Source organism: Sinocyclocheilus anshuiensis, unplaced genomic scaffold (genome assembly GCF_001515605.1).
Source record: "Sinocyclocheilus anshuiensis isolate Anshui unplaced genomic scaffold, SAMN03320099.WGS_v1.1 scaffold44, whole genome shotgun sequence".
Taxonomy (NCBI): Eukaryota; Metazoa; Chordata; class Actinopteri; order Cypriniformes; family Cyprinidae; genus Sinocyclocheilus; species Sinocyclocheilus anshuiensis.
In genome coordinates, this window is record NW_015555746.1 from 447,858 (window position 1) to 461,838 (window position 13,981).

At 35.9% G+C, this 13,981-nt stretch overlaps 1 protein-coding gene across 4 annotated transcripts in view; it reads right to left on the minus strand.

Annotated features, from left to right (window-relative positions):
- The window catches only part of LOC107673496 (calcium-dependent secretion activator 1-like), an 86,396-nt gene that overhangs the window by 16,106 nt on the left and 56,309 nt on the right, over window positions 1–13,981 (minus strand). For 3 of the 4 annotated variants that reach the window (XM_016467095.1, XM_016467093.1, XM_016467094.1), the window contains 6 exons: window positions 10,351–10,487; window positions 10,075–10,262; window positions 7,758–7,859; window positions 6,932–6,995; window positions 6,595–6,718; window positions 1,835–1,903 (listed from right to left, as the gene is read on the minus strand). In XM_016467095.1, the coding sequence (XP_016322581.1) occupies window positions 1,835–1,903; window positions 6,595–6,718; window positions 6,932–6,995; window positions 7,758–7,859; window positions 10,075–10,262; window positions 10,351–10,487 (684 nt within the window). Of the gene's footprint in view, window positions 1–1,834; window positions 1,904–6,594; window positions 6,719–6,931; window positions 6,996–7,757; window positions 7,860–9,624; window positions 9,730–10,074; window positions 10,263–10,350; window positions 10,488–13,981 lie in introns of all 4 variants that reach the window. The other variant, XM_016467092.1, reaches the window with a different exon arrangement.

Genomic DNA, 13,981 nt, shown 5'->3' on the forward strand with positions numbered 1-13,981 from the left:
AAATAAAATACCGGCCAACTCAGCAATGCTGAGGTCTCCACTAAAGGAGAAAAGAAAATCTTTAATTTATTGACTGAAATGCTACTTCAGTCATGAAGGACATTACTTATTTATCATTTAGTCTGACTCTTAAATCTAGGTGTCTAGAGTGTGTAATGTTCACTTTTATGCCATTGGTTTATCGATCTGTTAAATTCATGGGTTATTAATGGGGATGTGGGGCACTGTACTGAAATTTACTACACTGTGAACCATTAATATCTGATAGAAACTCATTCTTACTCTTCCTAAGGCCATGATGTCATCAACACAACATGATAAAGTAATGACAATGGATTTAATGACAATCTAAGAGTATCATTATCCAAATTTCATACTTTATCTATTTTCAATGTGTATAAAATGTTCTGGTCATGTCAAGTTTCTAAGAGCAGCACTGGGAATTAAAGAAGCAAAACATTACAATAATGAAGATTTAGAGAAGTGGTTCTCAACTGGTGGGTTGTGACACAAAAACAGTTTGCAGGTCTGCAGCAAAACCAGTTGAGAACTACTTGATTAGAAAATCTATGGATGTCTGGATTCAGATATTCTTCAGTTACAATCTTATTCCCAGTACTTCAGCGAGAAACATTTGCAATAATTCTACCCTCACATTTTAACACATTGAAAAGACTGCCACTGAAATACTTGTGAAAGACAGTATTACTTCTTGAAGTCTGCATAATGTAGCACCATTAGGCAGACTGTTCAGTGCTAAGATGTTCCGTTTCTATTTCTAAAGTCATAATATAACACAAAATAAGTTTTTACCCAAATTTTGTGTATATTTTTATAGAAGAATACTATCTTCACACAAAAAAAGTATCGCACAAGGGAGATCCTTGTGTCGTGGTGTGTACAGGACTTTCAGACTAAAGACATTTTCCTTGTAATTGTGTCATGTTCATGTGCCAGGATGTGTTGAAGGGGACGGGATGACGTCAAACATAGCTTCACCTGGATCCTTCTGATCCTTTAGAGTTTTCTCAACTTGAGAGAGAGAGAGAGAGAGAGAGAGAGAGAGAGAGAGAGAAAGAAAAAGAGAATCAGAGCAACATAAGGAGAGGGAGAAATAAGGGAGAAAGAGAAGGGAGAATTGGGGGAGGAAAAAGAATTATTCCTCAAGGTGGCATGTTTTAGCCCACAGTTGGTGCAGCATCCCTGGTAATTTCACTCTTGGTCGCTCTCCAGAGAATTATTGTGTATTTGATATAGAATAATAGAAAAACAATGGCAAACAAACACACATGTAGATATTTACCTGGAACGACAAGAACAAAAACACATAGCAAAGTAGCAACTGAACGACATACTGAACAGAGACAAATCAAACACAGTTTGTAGTAATCACGAACAAGACAAACTTGTGATGTTGGAACACATAAGTCATAGCTCGTACACGTGTGCTAACTCCTGCTCTCCTGGAAGCTCAGTCACCTGTTGATGTGTCTGGAACCCCCCAGTGAAACCACCTACCACACCACAGTAACGATATACACTCAGACAAAGTAAAATAGCGAGCAAAGTAAAAATGTATTCAAGTCACAAACATGAGCTTCAACCAAAAACGAACAAGAGGAAGCTGAACGGATGCATCAGTCATGTCGTATTACAAACAGATGGAAATCTCTGCCAAAGGAATTGGAAGCGGAACGTTACGTATCGTTCTCTACTCAGTGTCTGTCGTCTGTGTGAAAATGGCAAAACAGAAAAGTTCCGAAAAGGATGTGACATGGAGGATTGAGTTGATGAATGAGAGGTAAAGAATGAGGGGTGAGGAGTTGTTACTCACGGATGGTTAAATCCATCACTTGTGTAGCCAAGGAGTAGACAGGATGATCATACATTTCCCTCTTTTTTCCTAAAGAAAAAGAGGATTCCGGCATGCAAGAGTTTGGGGTCAGAGGAAAGGGGGTCAAGGGTTGAATATGGTGAAGGGATGTCTTGTGTTAAGGGAAGTTCTCATCAAGAAATCAGTTTTTGGAAAAGTTTGGATAATACAACATGATTTGATGGTTAAAACCCTTAAACCACAATCACCCTTAAATTCTCACTTAGAGACAGTAAAAATGAGAAACAAAGTGGAAGTGGAAAACTTTTAAATGTTCACTACTGTTCAAACGTTTGGAAAGTGTCAGGTGTTTTCTTTTTTTTTTTTCAAATAAACTGTTCTTTCGAACCTCTATAAAAATATTCTTTTCAACAATAATATCCATATCAGCTTATTAAAATGATTTCTGAAGGATCATGTGACACAGAAGTCTGACATAATATGGCTGCTGAAAATTCACCATTACAGGAATAAATGTACTAAATACATTTTATTTTATTATTACTGAATAAATACATTTTTAAATATATTAAAATAGAGTTATTTTAAATTGTAATAACATTTCACAATATTACTGTTTTTACTGCATTTTAATCAAATAAATGCAGCCTTGATAAGAGTCCTAAAAAAAGTTCAATCATACTGACCCCAGAGTTCTGGGCTGCGTTTCCCGAAACCTTAACGCTATGTCGTTCGTAAGTTATACCTTAAGTTGTACCTTTACGTTAATACGTGTTTCCCGAAACGTTCTTAGTTAAGTATACCTTCTGTAAGTCATTCGTTCGTAAGGTTAGTCTGGACCACTCTTAGCTATGCCTTATCGCTGTTCACAGTTCACTCTGCTAGTGGCCACAACCAGTGTTCAATTAGTGTTCAGTAAATTGAAGTGTTTTTATGCAAAGAATAAAACTGTCATTATACTGATGGTTGTTCGTTTTTCCATTATAATATACACATCGGCTGGCAACCCATTAGGCAGCACATACACTGACCAAAATTATTGTTGGTCCAACTTTGTCGAGGCAAACTCGATGGAGCTACCCCCCTAAACCCCGAAATTCAGCTGCTGGCGGCTCTCCGTTTTTATGCTGTGGGGAGTTTTCTGGAGGTGGTTGGGGATGGATAAGGGCTGAGTAAGACCTCGGTGTGGCGGTGTGTTCACTACATCTTGCTCCGTCACGCCACCGATTATATAGCCTACGTATGCCTTTGGCCAGGCACGAAGTGATGGAGGCACATCAACGCTTCCATGCAATTGCGGGTGTCCCGTGAGTAATTGGCCTTGTGGACGGGACACTTATCCCCATCGCCAACCCATCAGCGCTCGACCAGGCCTTCATAATATATATGAACATGATAATATAAATGACCCTTTCAAAAGCAAGCGAAGCCAAACAGCCAATTAACGTAGCTGGTTAAGGCAGAATACTTTTGGCCGTGAGCTTGCAGGTTCGCACACTTGAAAAATTATACATTGCAAAATTATACATTATACATACATACATACATTTGGATTATTTTAAAATGCAGTGAGCCCCGATAAATGCAATTTCAAATTTTTCTAAAGTGCTTCTTTATAATGAACATCGCTTTCTCAATACTTTGCCCGCTCTATAACGCAGTGAAAGAGCTCTTGTATATAGTGAACAATCGATTCTCGAGCCATCGATATCAACCTATTCAGCACCACCGCCATGGACAGCACCTGCTAACGTTGCACTAACACAATATTAATTTAAAATAAAAATTAAATATTAACTTCTTATTTACTGAACTGTTGTATAAAATCGCATTTAATCTCGTGATATTCGGGACAAAATCAGCACTCGTGTGACAGCGCTGCTCATGTGATGTCGCTTATCATATGAGATAAATATGAGCCAAAAACTCATACAGGGGTATTTTTTGCCCCAATATCTTGAATTTTAGAGCATAACTTCGTTTATGGAGTTGTTGCTCTGCATCATATTTGTCAACAGTCAACTGTATGAACTGTAAGATGACGTACAGGTCTGGGTGCGGGGCCAGTGCGTTAACAGCGAGTTAAGGTGTATCTTTAGAGTCTTCGTAGCGCGCTATGAGACACCGTTATCGGGAAACGCAGCCCTGAACAGTAGTGTATTGTTCACCCAAAAATTACAATTCTGTTATTTGAAACACATACAGTAATTTTCTTTCTTCAGTGGATTTTATTGACATTAAATCGACTGATTTGTATGCTACTTTTACTGTGTTTTTGTACTTTTCAAACCTTTTCAGAGCAACCAGACAATTTTGTTGTATGGAAAAGAGCTGCTTAGACAGTCAGGAAAATATCTTCTTTGTGTTCCACTAAAGAAAAGAAAACAATATGCATTTCAAACAACAAATCTGAGTAATTGATGACAGAATCATATTTGGGTGAGCTGTTGTTTTAAGGATACTGCACCAATTTCATGAGGGAACAAGCATCCAAGACCTTGATACTGTGTTCTAAAATATTGTCAGCCATTTGTGGTTTGTCACTCTGTTCGAAGTAAGCAACAGAACCAACGATTTGATGAAGTAGGCTAGAGGGTATTCATTCTAGGGATGTTCATTTTAACCGTTTAACCAGTTAACCGACCGTAAGAATTTTGACCGATTAAAATAATCTTGTTGGTTAACGGTTAAAAATCGGTTAACGAGCGTCGGTTGTTGGTTAGGAAAATTAACTGAAATGAACATCCCTAATTCATTCAGAGAGACGATTTCAAACAACTAAACACAAACATCCTCCTCAAAACCAGCCCACAATGCCTTCTACTCCTCTTCAAACAGACACCTCTCCTTATTGCCCATATTTTGCTTCTTAGTAATCCTCTTTCACGCTTGTTGCCCAACCTGACATTGTTTCATGACTGCTTCCCTCTAGCATAAGTAGCATTTTATTATTTCATTCAGAAATAGCCTAGGCCTAATGCCGACACGAAATGTTTACATGTTTACATATCCACGTAAAACAAAATGTTTTGCATAACATCACTGTGATAACACTTAATGGCACAGATTTTACTACATATTTTTTACTAAATTTTTTTTTTCCCATATGTTTTACTGACTAGATTTTATTATGATAATGAACAGGCTGCATTGTCAAGGTAGCAATGCTTAACTGTGTGCGCATGCGGCGCCGGCGCAATCACTTGAATTTTTTCCTTCTAACAGTGGAAGAAACTACTCCTTTTAGTCCTAAAGATAATCGGAATTGTAAAAGGTTTGCCTTTTAGTTTTATATTTTCTGTTTACACATTTTAATTAGTTTTCTTATATGTCTATATAGTTTTTTATTATTTTTTATTATTTTTAATTTATTTAGTTATTTATTTAGATAAACAAAATGAAAATGAGAAATATTGCCTTGGCAGCTAGCTGAAATAAAATAAGTTTTTCTATAATTCATTTTTTGCTTAACATGTATTTTGTTTCCATAAAAGTTTTTTTTTTTTTTTTTTAAGTTTTAACTCTAGATTAAGTGTGATGCCAAAGACCTATAGTGACACATGTAGAGACATTAAAATAATAAGTAATGTAAATAATGAAAAGTTAAAATTAAATAAAACAATTGTTATATATATATATATATATATTAAGGCTGTCAGTCGATTAAAATTTGTAATCTAGTTAATCACAGGGTGCTGCGATTAATTCATTAATTAATTCAGAATCGAATCACCGCTGTGTTGCTCGGAGACACACAACAGTTCTGCTGTGGCTTTAGGCTATAGGTAATATATTCGTTGGCAAAATTGAACAAAAACACAATATTGTATTTAAAATATAACACAATATTAATTTAAAATAAAATGTAAATATTAACTTCTTATTTACTGAACTGTTGTATAAAATCACATTTAATCTCGTGATATTCGGGACAAAATCAGCACTCGTGTGATATTACTCTAGCTCAAGGTTATTCAAATCTTGCCCTGGAGGGCCAATGCAAAGGGAAGAAACCACAACAAACAGTCCACAGGGGCGTTACACCTTCTAGCGCTCCTTCCCACATACTTAATTTATTTCACCGCAAGATCCGTCCCCATTCCTGCATCCCTCTCTGACTCATTTTCCTTGTTCCTTTTCCTCCTCCGTAACCATTTCTCTACCCTGATGTAATTTATCATCCTGATCTGAGCCATAATAATAGAAAAGAGAATGTGTGGAGAGCATCTGAAAATGTCCAATAGTCTATGTTATCGCAGCAGATAGGAAATGGTAAGAAGCCCTTCCATAAGAGAATGGACAAGAATACATTTAAACTTTTCTTGAAAAGAGAGAAACAAAAGCAGTAATTGCCTTAGAATAAACAAGTATATTATTCCAAACAAGACAGATGCTGTGCAATTCAATAATGTAGTCTGGTGGTAAAAAAAAAAATAATAATAATTAAAATAACAAAAAGCCCATGTATATATTTACTTGCAAACAACCAAAATACATCTTCAGTTTAAACAAAAGCTTTAGTTACCCAAACCTACATTTCTTTTCCTCTCACAAACTGAAAGCAGAAGAACAGATTATATACTCAAAGCACATTATTCAAATATAGACCACAGTTTATGCATTAAATTGATTCAAATGGATGGAAGCAGAGTAAAAAAAAAGTAAAATAAGTACAAAAGTTCCCCTCTGGTTCAAATCATAGCATTGGTTAAGTGCTTTAAAATCATAATGCTGTGAAAGAAGAGGGCAATGCAAGTCACCTTCCACTTTGGCGTAGTCAGTGATGCGCTGGTAGTTAATTTGAGCTGCTTGCTCTAAGCATTTACGAATGACAGCCTTGACTTCCTCTTGCGGGACTGGGGTCACAATGTCCTTCATAAGCACCTGTGAAACAGCACAAATCCAAATTCTAGTGACATAAATTTTGTTGTCCTGGTATGAATGAGTCATAGTTTAAAAAAAAATTTTTTTATGTGAAATGATGCATGGCAGAACAAGTAAACAGAGACAGGCGGTACTGAACAAAATACCATCAATTGCTTCTCTTTTCCTTCTATTGCTGCTACTCTGAATCTATATAAGCAATGTTGTCATTACCCTCTCCAGCAAAGACAGAGTGGCTTTCAATGCTCCCTCAGGGCGACCAAATGGAAAGCAATACCTACAACAACAAAAATTACATAGTGATTGTAGAAATTCCTATACAATTATATTTTTGCATGTAATGTCCAGAAAACAACTGAAAGGAGTACATCAGCGGTTCTCAACTGTTGGGTCGAAAAAATGGGTTATGGACAGCAAGGAAAAAAACACAATGCTAAATGTGAAAAATACAATGTTGCTAAAATGCAACCCCTTTAAAGAAAAGAGAAAATGCTTCTCATATCTTTTATGGCTGACGTCAGTAAATTCTAAATCTTCAGTATTTTTCTCCAAATGAAAACCACAAACAAAATCGTACAAGGTAAAAGACACACTGAGCAAAATGAAAACACATCCAAGTGTCTTGTTTGATTTGCACAGGCTATAATTTGAGCTCTGTTGGTGAAATCACATTGATATGTTTATGCACATAATGGCTGTGCACTCCTCATATTCAGCCTAATATAATATTTGGCTCAGCATTTGTTCCATGCATTAAGCTGATAAATCACCTCTGCTGTTGTTTATGCATTTACAAAACCGTCGGTTTCCCTACTCGGCCTAATAATTTGCACATAGTTGGGCCTATGCAGTCCATGGTGATATATTTTTTTTACTGTATGATTTTAAAGGACATTTTTGTCTAGTTCTGTAGACTAAAAATTTTAATGAGGTGTTGGATTGCCACTCAATGTCCAATATAAAATCAAAAGAACCGCTGATGTACATAGTCTTTCTGCTTGTGAAATGTTCAATTAAAGTCTTACGTCTACATACTCACCTAAAGTTTGTGATCTGATTCTCCAGAAGGACACGTAATCGCTCTTTGATTTCCTCAAAGCGTTCTTTTTCCTCCACCGTTACTGTTCCAAGACCATCAGGCCTGTTTTACAAGCAAAACATGCCATTATTTGCAAATTGATTAGGAAGAAAGATCAATTTTGAGTCAAGAGGAAAGTGATACAAATCAAAAGAAACTCTTGAACTGGTGTATTTATTATTACAACAACTAATTATGATACTACATAATTGCTTTTTAAAGTCCTGTATATTTTCAGTGAAAGCTAATCAAACCACATTAACATTTCAGTATGCAGTATATCACACTTGTACCAATAAAATACAGGCCTGGCACACTGAGTCCAGAAAGAACATCTAACCAGAAGCAATGTCTGGCTTTCTTAAATCTAACACACTGGCTATAAATGTATTTGTACCCAGCAGATGGGACCCTGTTGTGATACTCTTGGGGCGCATTGTTTCCAACCCATTTTATTTATTTACAGCTATCGATGTTACAATACTCCACTCGGGCATTATATTGCATTAAAATACATTTAATACACACTCAGCTGCAGCACAATAATAAATATACTTTCAACAAGTCAGTGGGAAAAGAAACCTAAACTAAACATGCCGTACAAATGCATACAGGCTTGAATTCAATGAATTTAAAAATTATCCTACTTATTTCCATACAGGATCTTGGTCTTATTGTGAGAGGAAATATATCATGCAATATCATGCTGACTTTAAAGGACTAGTTCACCCAAAAACATAAGAGATTTATAGTTATTTTTTGTTGGAGTTTATGCAGCATTTGGAAGGTTCCACTTAAAAAGACTCAAATAAATCATGTCAAATCATAAGGTTGTGCTACAAATAATCCTTATCTGTCAGTTTGACTGATTGGTTAATTTTTCTTCATGCTCTATTTTCAAACATCAGGATAATAATGCAATGTTTGGTGTTTTAATGTGACATGGTATAACAAGAATATCTATGGCAAGAGCTCTCTTCAGTCCACTGCATTCTATTTTCATTTTTCCTTTCTATTCTACTGTAACAGAATGAAAAAAGACAACATATACTGTGAATTTGTGGTCAGCTCTCCCAATTTAATTTACAATACATCACGTGAATAATTCACTGGTTTTAACTGAGAATCTCTTGTTTTTCTCCCCAAATCCTCACGTCTATTTCCCTGTATTTTTTCCCCACACAGATGCTTTAAAATGTAATTGTCTTTCCTTTTCTCTTTTAATTCCTATTAGCTGTTTTAAGTTGAACGCTTTTAAAGGAGGTAAATACAATATTTGTTATCTGTAAAAATGACGGAAATCACTTTGAAATATTATCAATTATATGTTCCAGTTAATGAACATTTTTGATTAATGCAATGAATCTGTCTGTAATATTGCTGTGGAAATAATCAAGCTTTTGGGGTTATTCATGGTCTGTTGAAAGTAATTTATTAATGCTTTCACACTTTTAAATGCACATGTTTATTGGTTGAAGGGCGAGTAGAATAATGTACAGTAACTTCATTGTACCCAGTTTTTGAAAATGTGTATTATTGTGGTCATAGAGCAAACCTTTGACTGATTGGTCATAGTTTAACGAATGTTACTCCCATAATTTGTGCAAAGCATCATGGGGTGAAGGAAAAGGCTGGATATTTAAAAAATGCCTTGTCACTTGACTTTGAAACAAGAATTAATGAATAATTATTTTTCTTTTTTGGGTAAAAAATTAGACAAGCTAAGCTATTTAACCCATTTCACTCTGTGTGAGATACATTTGCTGCTACTGTACAGTGTGGAATATGATGCTGTTGATATGTTTATATCCTTGACAAGCCCTCTTACCTTGTGCTTTCAGGGGTCAGCTGTGTTTTACATTTCCTCTTTTTTTTAGACTCCTTTTTCCCTCCTGACTTTGAGCCAGCCCCCTGTAACTCAGACCCCCTCTGACTATCAGGAACATGTAATGAATGAGCAACACAATGAGATTTGGAAAGTAAAATAACAAAAAAAGGAGAATGGAAAGTGTAGTGGCTGAAAGAATACTGCTGAGGTTTGGAAAGTGGAAAAGAAATGAAAAAATGATTGAGAACAAAAGACACAACAAATCAAGCAAAATTATAAAGAACATTCACAGGGAAAAAATATAATAAACGCTAAAGCAAAAGTGCAAAAATATGCTGATGACTTGCAAAGAGGCCTTGGTTCTCCACCCTCATTCCTGCTTCCATGATCCATATCTCTCCCAACATCTAACATCCAAGTAATGCGGTGCATCCGTATGCAGGCCTGTACCTGTTGCCGTGAACATGGGAGGCACAAAACGCGAAGCTGTAGTGCAGCAGCGTCGGGTCGATCATGTGCCCAGCATCTGCCCTCTCCAGAAGGTCACCAAGATAATACAGATGTCTGTGGCATCCTCTCACCCCATTCCGAGCGCAATATTCATCCAGAACAAACACCTGACCCGGGCTAAACCATCCCTACATTTCCAACAAATGGGTAGACAGTTTGGAAATGTTGCATATAGTTGCTTTGCATTGAAGTCAGTGGGGGAAAAAAAACACTTACCAGACATGCAAAGTTGTCATTTAGCCTGTTGTCCAACGTGAGCCTCTGCACTATCTCGAACAACGAAGCATGATCAAAGCTACATGGATTAGCTGAGATAAACTCATCCATGCCGTGCTTCTGTGCCCTGTCAGCATCTATTCCAGCCATTCATGGGAGAGGAAGGGAGAGGGGGTGGGTTCAAGAAAGAGGAAATTAGCAAACAGCAAGGAGAATGATTTGTTCTCCTCCCACCACAAAACTAAACACCTAGAATGAGTACTCTATGGCAAATCAAGGACATTGAGCTTTCACATTGTCAACTTGCAGCAAAAGTCAAGCAGAGTTCAATCGGACCTAGCAAATGTGGAACTGAGTGATAACCCTCAGCTCACATTCAGTCTGGATGTGCATGCATGAGCTGATCTGGGTGTGGTCTCTTCCTGTTCTCTCAATCAAAAGCTTTTCAACGTAAAAGCCACCGATGGCATTGAGGAAGTGGCGCAATTCCAAATGATGAATTTTCATGTATTTTCTTTCTCGTGAATACAATAGATTCTGCCATTCGCAATTGGTTAATGTCACTCATTTCGAAAGAGAAGATGGATTGTGTGCTCGTAAAAATACTAATGACAAAAAAAGAAATCAGGGCATATGTTAGCCTATTTTGATTTAATTAACAAACATGGACGTTTCTACTGTAATTTAATAGCGCATCTGAAACGACTAAGTCTCTAAGTATACTCAAAAGTTATCTTTAAGATGATACTGAAAGAAATGGCTTGGCAAGCACAGTTTTCTTTTTCATTCTAAATATTTGATTAGACAGAAATATGTGGATTACAGCATATTTTTGGTTCGTTTTCTGTTAAAAGGAAAAAATTTTTTAAAACAAGTGATTTTTTTTTTTTACATTTACTAGCATATAAACTACCATTTAAAAGTTTGGGGTAAGTTCATGTTTTTGTTTCACATTTATTCAATCAAAACTGCTATAAAAACAGCAATATTGAGAAAATGATAACAATTTAAAATAACCATTTTCAATTTTAATGTATTTTAAATGTAGTTTATTCCTGTCATGGCAAAGCAGAATTTTCAGCATCATTACTCCAGTCTTCAGTGTCACATGATACTTCAGAAATCATTCTGATTTGCTGCTCAAGTGTTGCTTAATATTTTTGAAGAAACTGTGATACATTTTTTTCAGGGTTTCTTTGATGAATAGAAAGTTAAAAACAACAGAATTTATTTAAAATAGGAATCTTCTGTAATGTTAAAATGCTGTTACTATCACTTCTGATTAATTTAATGCATCAAAAGTATTAAAAAAAATGACTGACCCCAAACTTTCGAACAGTAGTGTATGCTAATAGAAAGGACATAAAAGCCACAAAGCAATTTCATGGGCTTTTTAATATGCTCAGTGTTATATGCTAAATGGAATCAAAATCAACTAAATAGTCTATGCAATTTTCTAAAGTCATATGCGCATATATTTGTTGGAGAAAGTAGTACAAGAAAAGTTATTCCTAAAAAACTGGCCCCTTGATGAATTACTTCATTAGCAACAGAATGATAGAATCTAAATCTGTGCAGTGATGAGCGTGCTCTAATGAGAGAAAATGTGAAGAAAGAATGTGCATCAATGATTAGGGCGTGTGTCTAGATAACAACAATGATCTCACACCTTTTTTTGTGAAGACATATGGCTAAAAATAAAGTGCTTAATCTAGTGGAGGACAAATAAATACTATCCGGATCTGCTTAATTAGAGGAACTTGGATCAGGTTATTTTATCCTTTGGCTGAGTAAAGCATTGCTACAATTATAAAGACATAGACTAAACTAAAAGAGAAGACAAAAAAGAAAGAATAGAGGCACAGGAAAAGACACGGGATTGTAGGAATGAAGAACTCACTGAGGAAATGAGATAGAGGATAGACATCGGACAAACTGAATGAGTTGAGAAAAGATAAACATCAGAAAGAATGGCAAAGAAGCCCTATAACTAAGCAACTCAGGATGATAAAGAAATGAGAAAAAGGAAGTGTAAAAATTAGGGCTGCACGATAAATCGCATGCGATATTTAACGATATATAACAGACTTTATGAGTTATATGAACCATGGAACTGTAGGGAAGAAATAAGAACAGACGTGCTAATTACAGGGTAAACCTATGGGATTTAAGGATTTATTAGCCTTATTCATTTGCATTTTTACATTTCATAATTATACATTAATTAAAATAATGTACTTCTACATTCCACACAGTTTTGAATCGGCTTATGCACAAACCGTTGTGCTGCATTCAAATAAGGCTAGGACTTATGGGGATGCTAATAAGCTAGGAACCATTATTAATATTATTTTACTACTATAAAAATATTTTTTAATGGTTGTATATGATATTTCATTGAAAATGGATGTCTTTTACATGCAGGAACAAAGTGAGACACTCCACTGTGCTTTCCATTGTCATGCAAGAAAAGGAAAGAGGAAGAAAAAAATTGCAGTAACATTTTCCGCTTGCCTATCCATTAGCATTCCGTATTTTTCTCTTAGCATTTGCAAGTTGACAATACTGGAGAAATTTTCAGTGTGTTCATAAGGGTTGCTGAGCACACTGACAAGCAAGCCACTTCAGTGGCGTGCCAACAGGCTAGCATTACGGTTCTAGTGCAGGTTCACGGCTTTAGCAGGAAGCCAACAGAGGCTACAAAGTAATTAATTCATTCTCTGTAAAGAATGGAGGATAATCAGAAAAGGAAGAAAATGAACGTGTCTTTCCATCAGCATCTGAATACATAACATGACATCAAAATGCTCACCTACTCAAGCAGTATAAGGGCAATCACACAGGTGCAAATAATGAACTATATCTTTGCTAAGTTCTACACTGGGTTTAGGGACTACTTCTAAGAGGCCCATTTCCACCGGACGAAAGATAATTAGGAGTATTTCTCGGTGAGGAGGGATGGCAGTGCCTGCTCCTTCACATTGGCATTCAGAATACTCCACTTACATATTTGCCAACTCTTGTGAAGCTCAAGTTAAAAAATAAAGAAATTAGTTGAAAGGCAAGTGAACCCTCAAGAGTAAAGTCCAAGCAGTCAAAAATGTACAATACTTCACTGTTGCAGTTACCGTAGAAAGAACTGATTGTCAAAATGCTACATTTGGATTAGTTACTCAACCTGAATGCAAAGACTGTCAATTAGGTGGCAAAATAAACTCTAAAATTCTCAGAATTGACTCAAAAGATTAGCAATCACATTTTTGGATTATTTTTCAAATTAAATGCCACCAAATAGTCGATAACCAATAAAACAAGACAAACCCTCTTCCACTTTACTCTGAGGGGTCTTGTGATGCCAATGATGTTTATGTAGAGAAGGCAATTATGCAAATAAATCATAAACCATATTAACTTAGCTAAATGATAAGTACAAACGTACTAATTTACATGCAACCTAAACTGGCAAGAATAATGAAAGTTTGTAGTTTTAACCATCATCAAAAAAGTTCAACGGAAAAGTAAAATAATCTACTTTGGTCTAAGGCATGAGGAGTGAGATTTGAAAGGAGAACAAGAACAAGAGAAAAAGGATAAAGAGAGCACGTTGCATTGGTCAGATAATGGTTTTAGG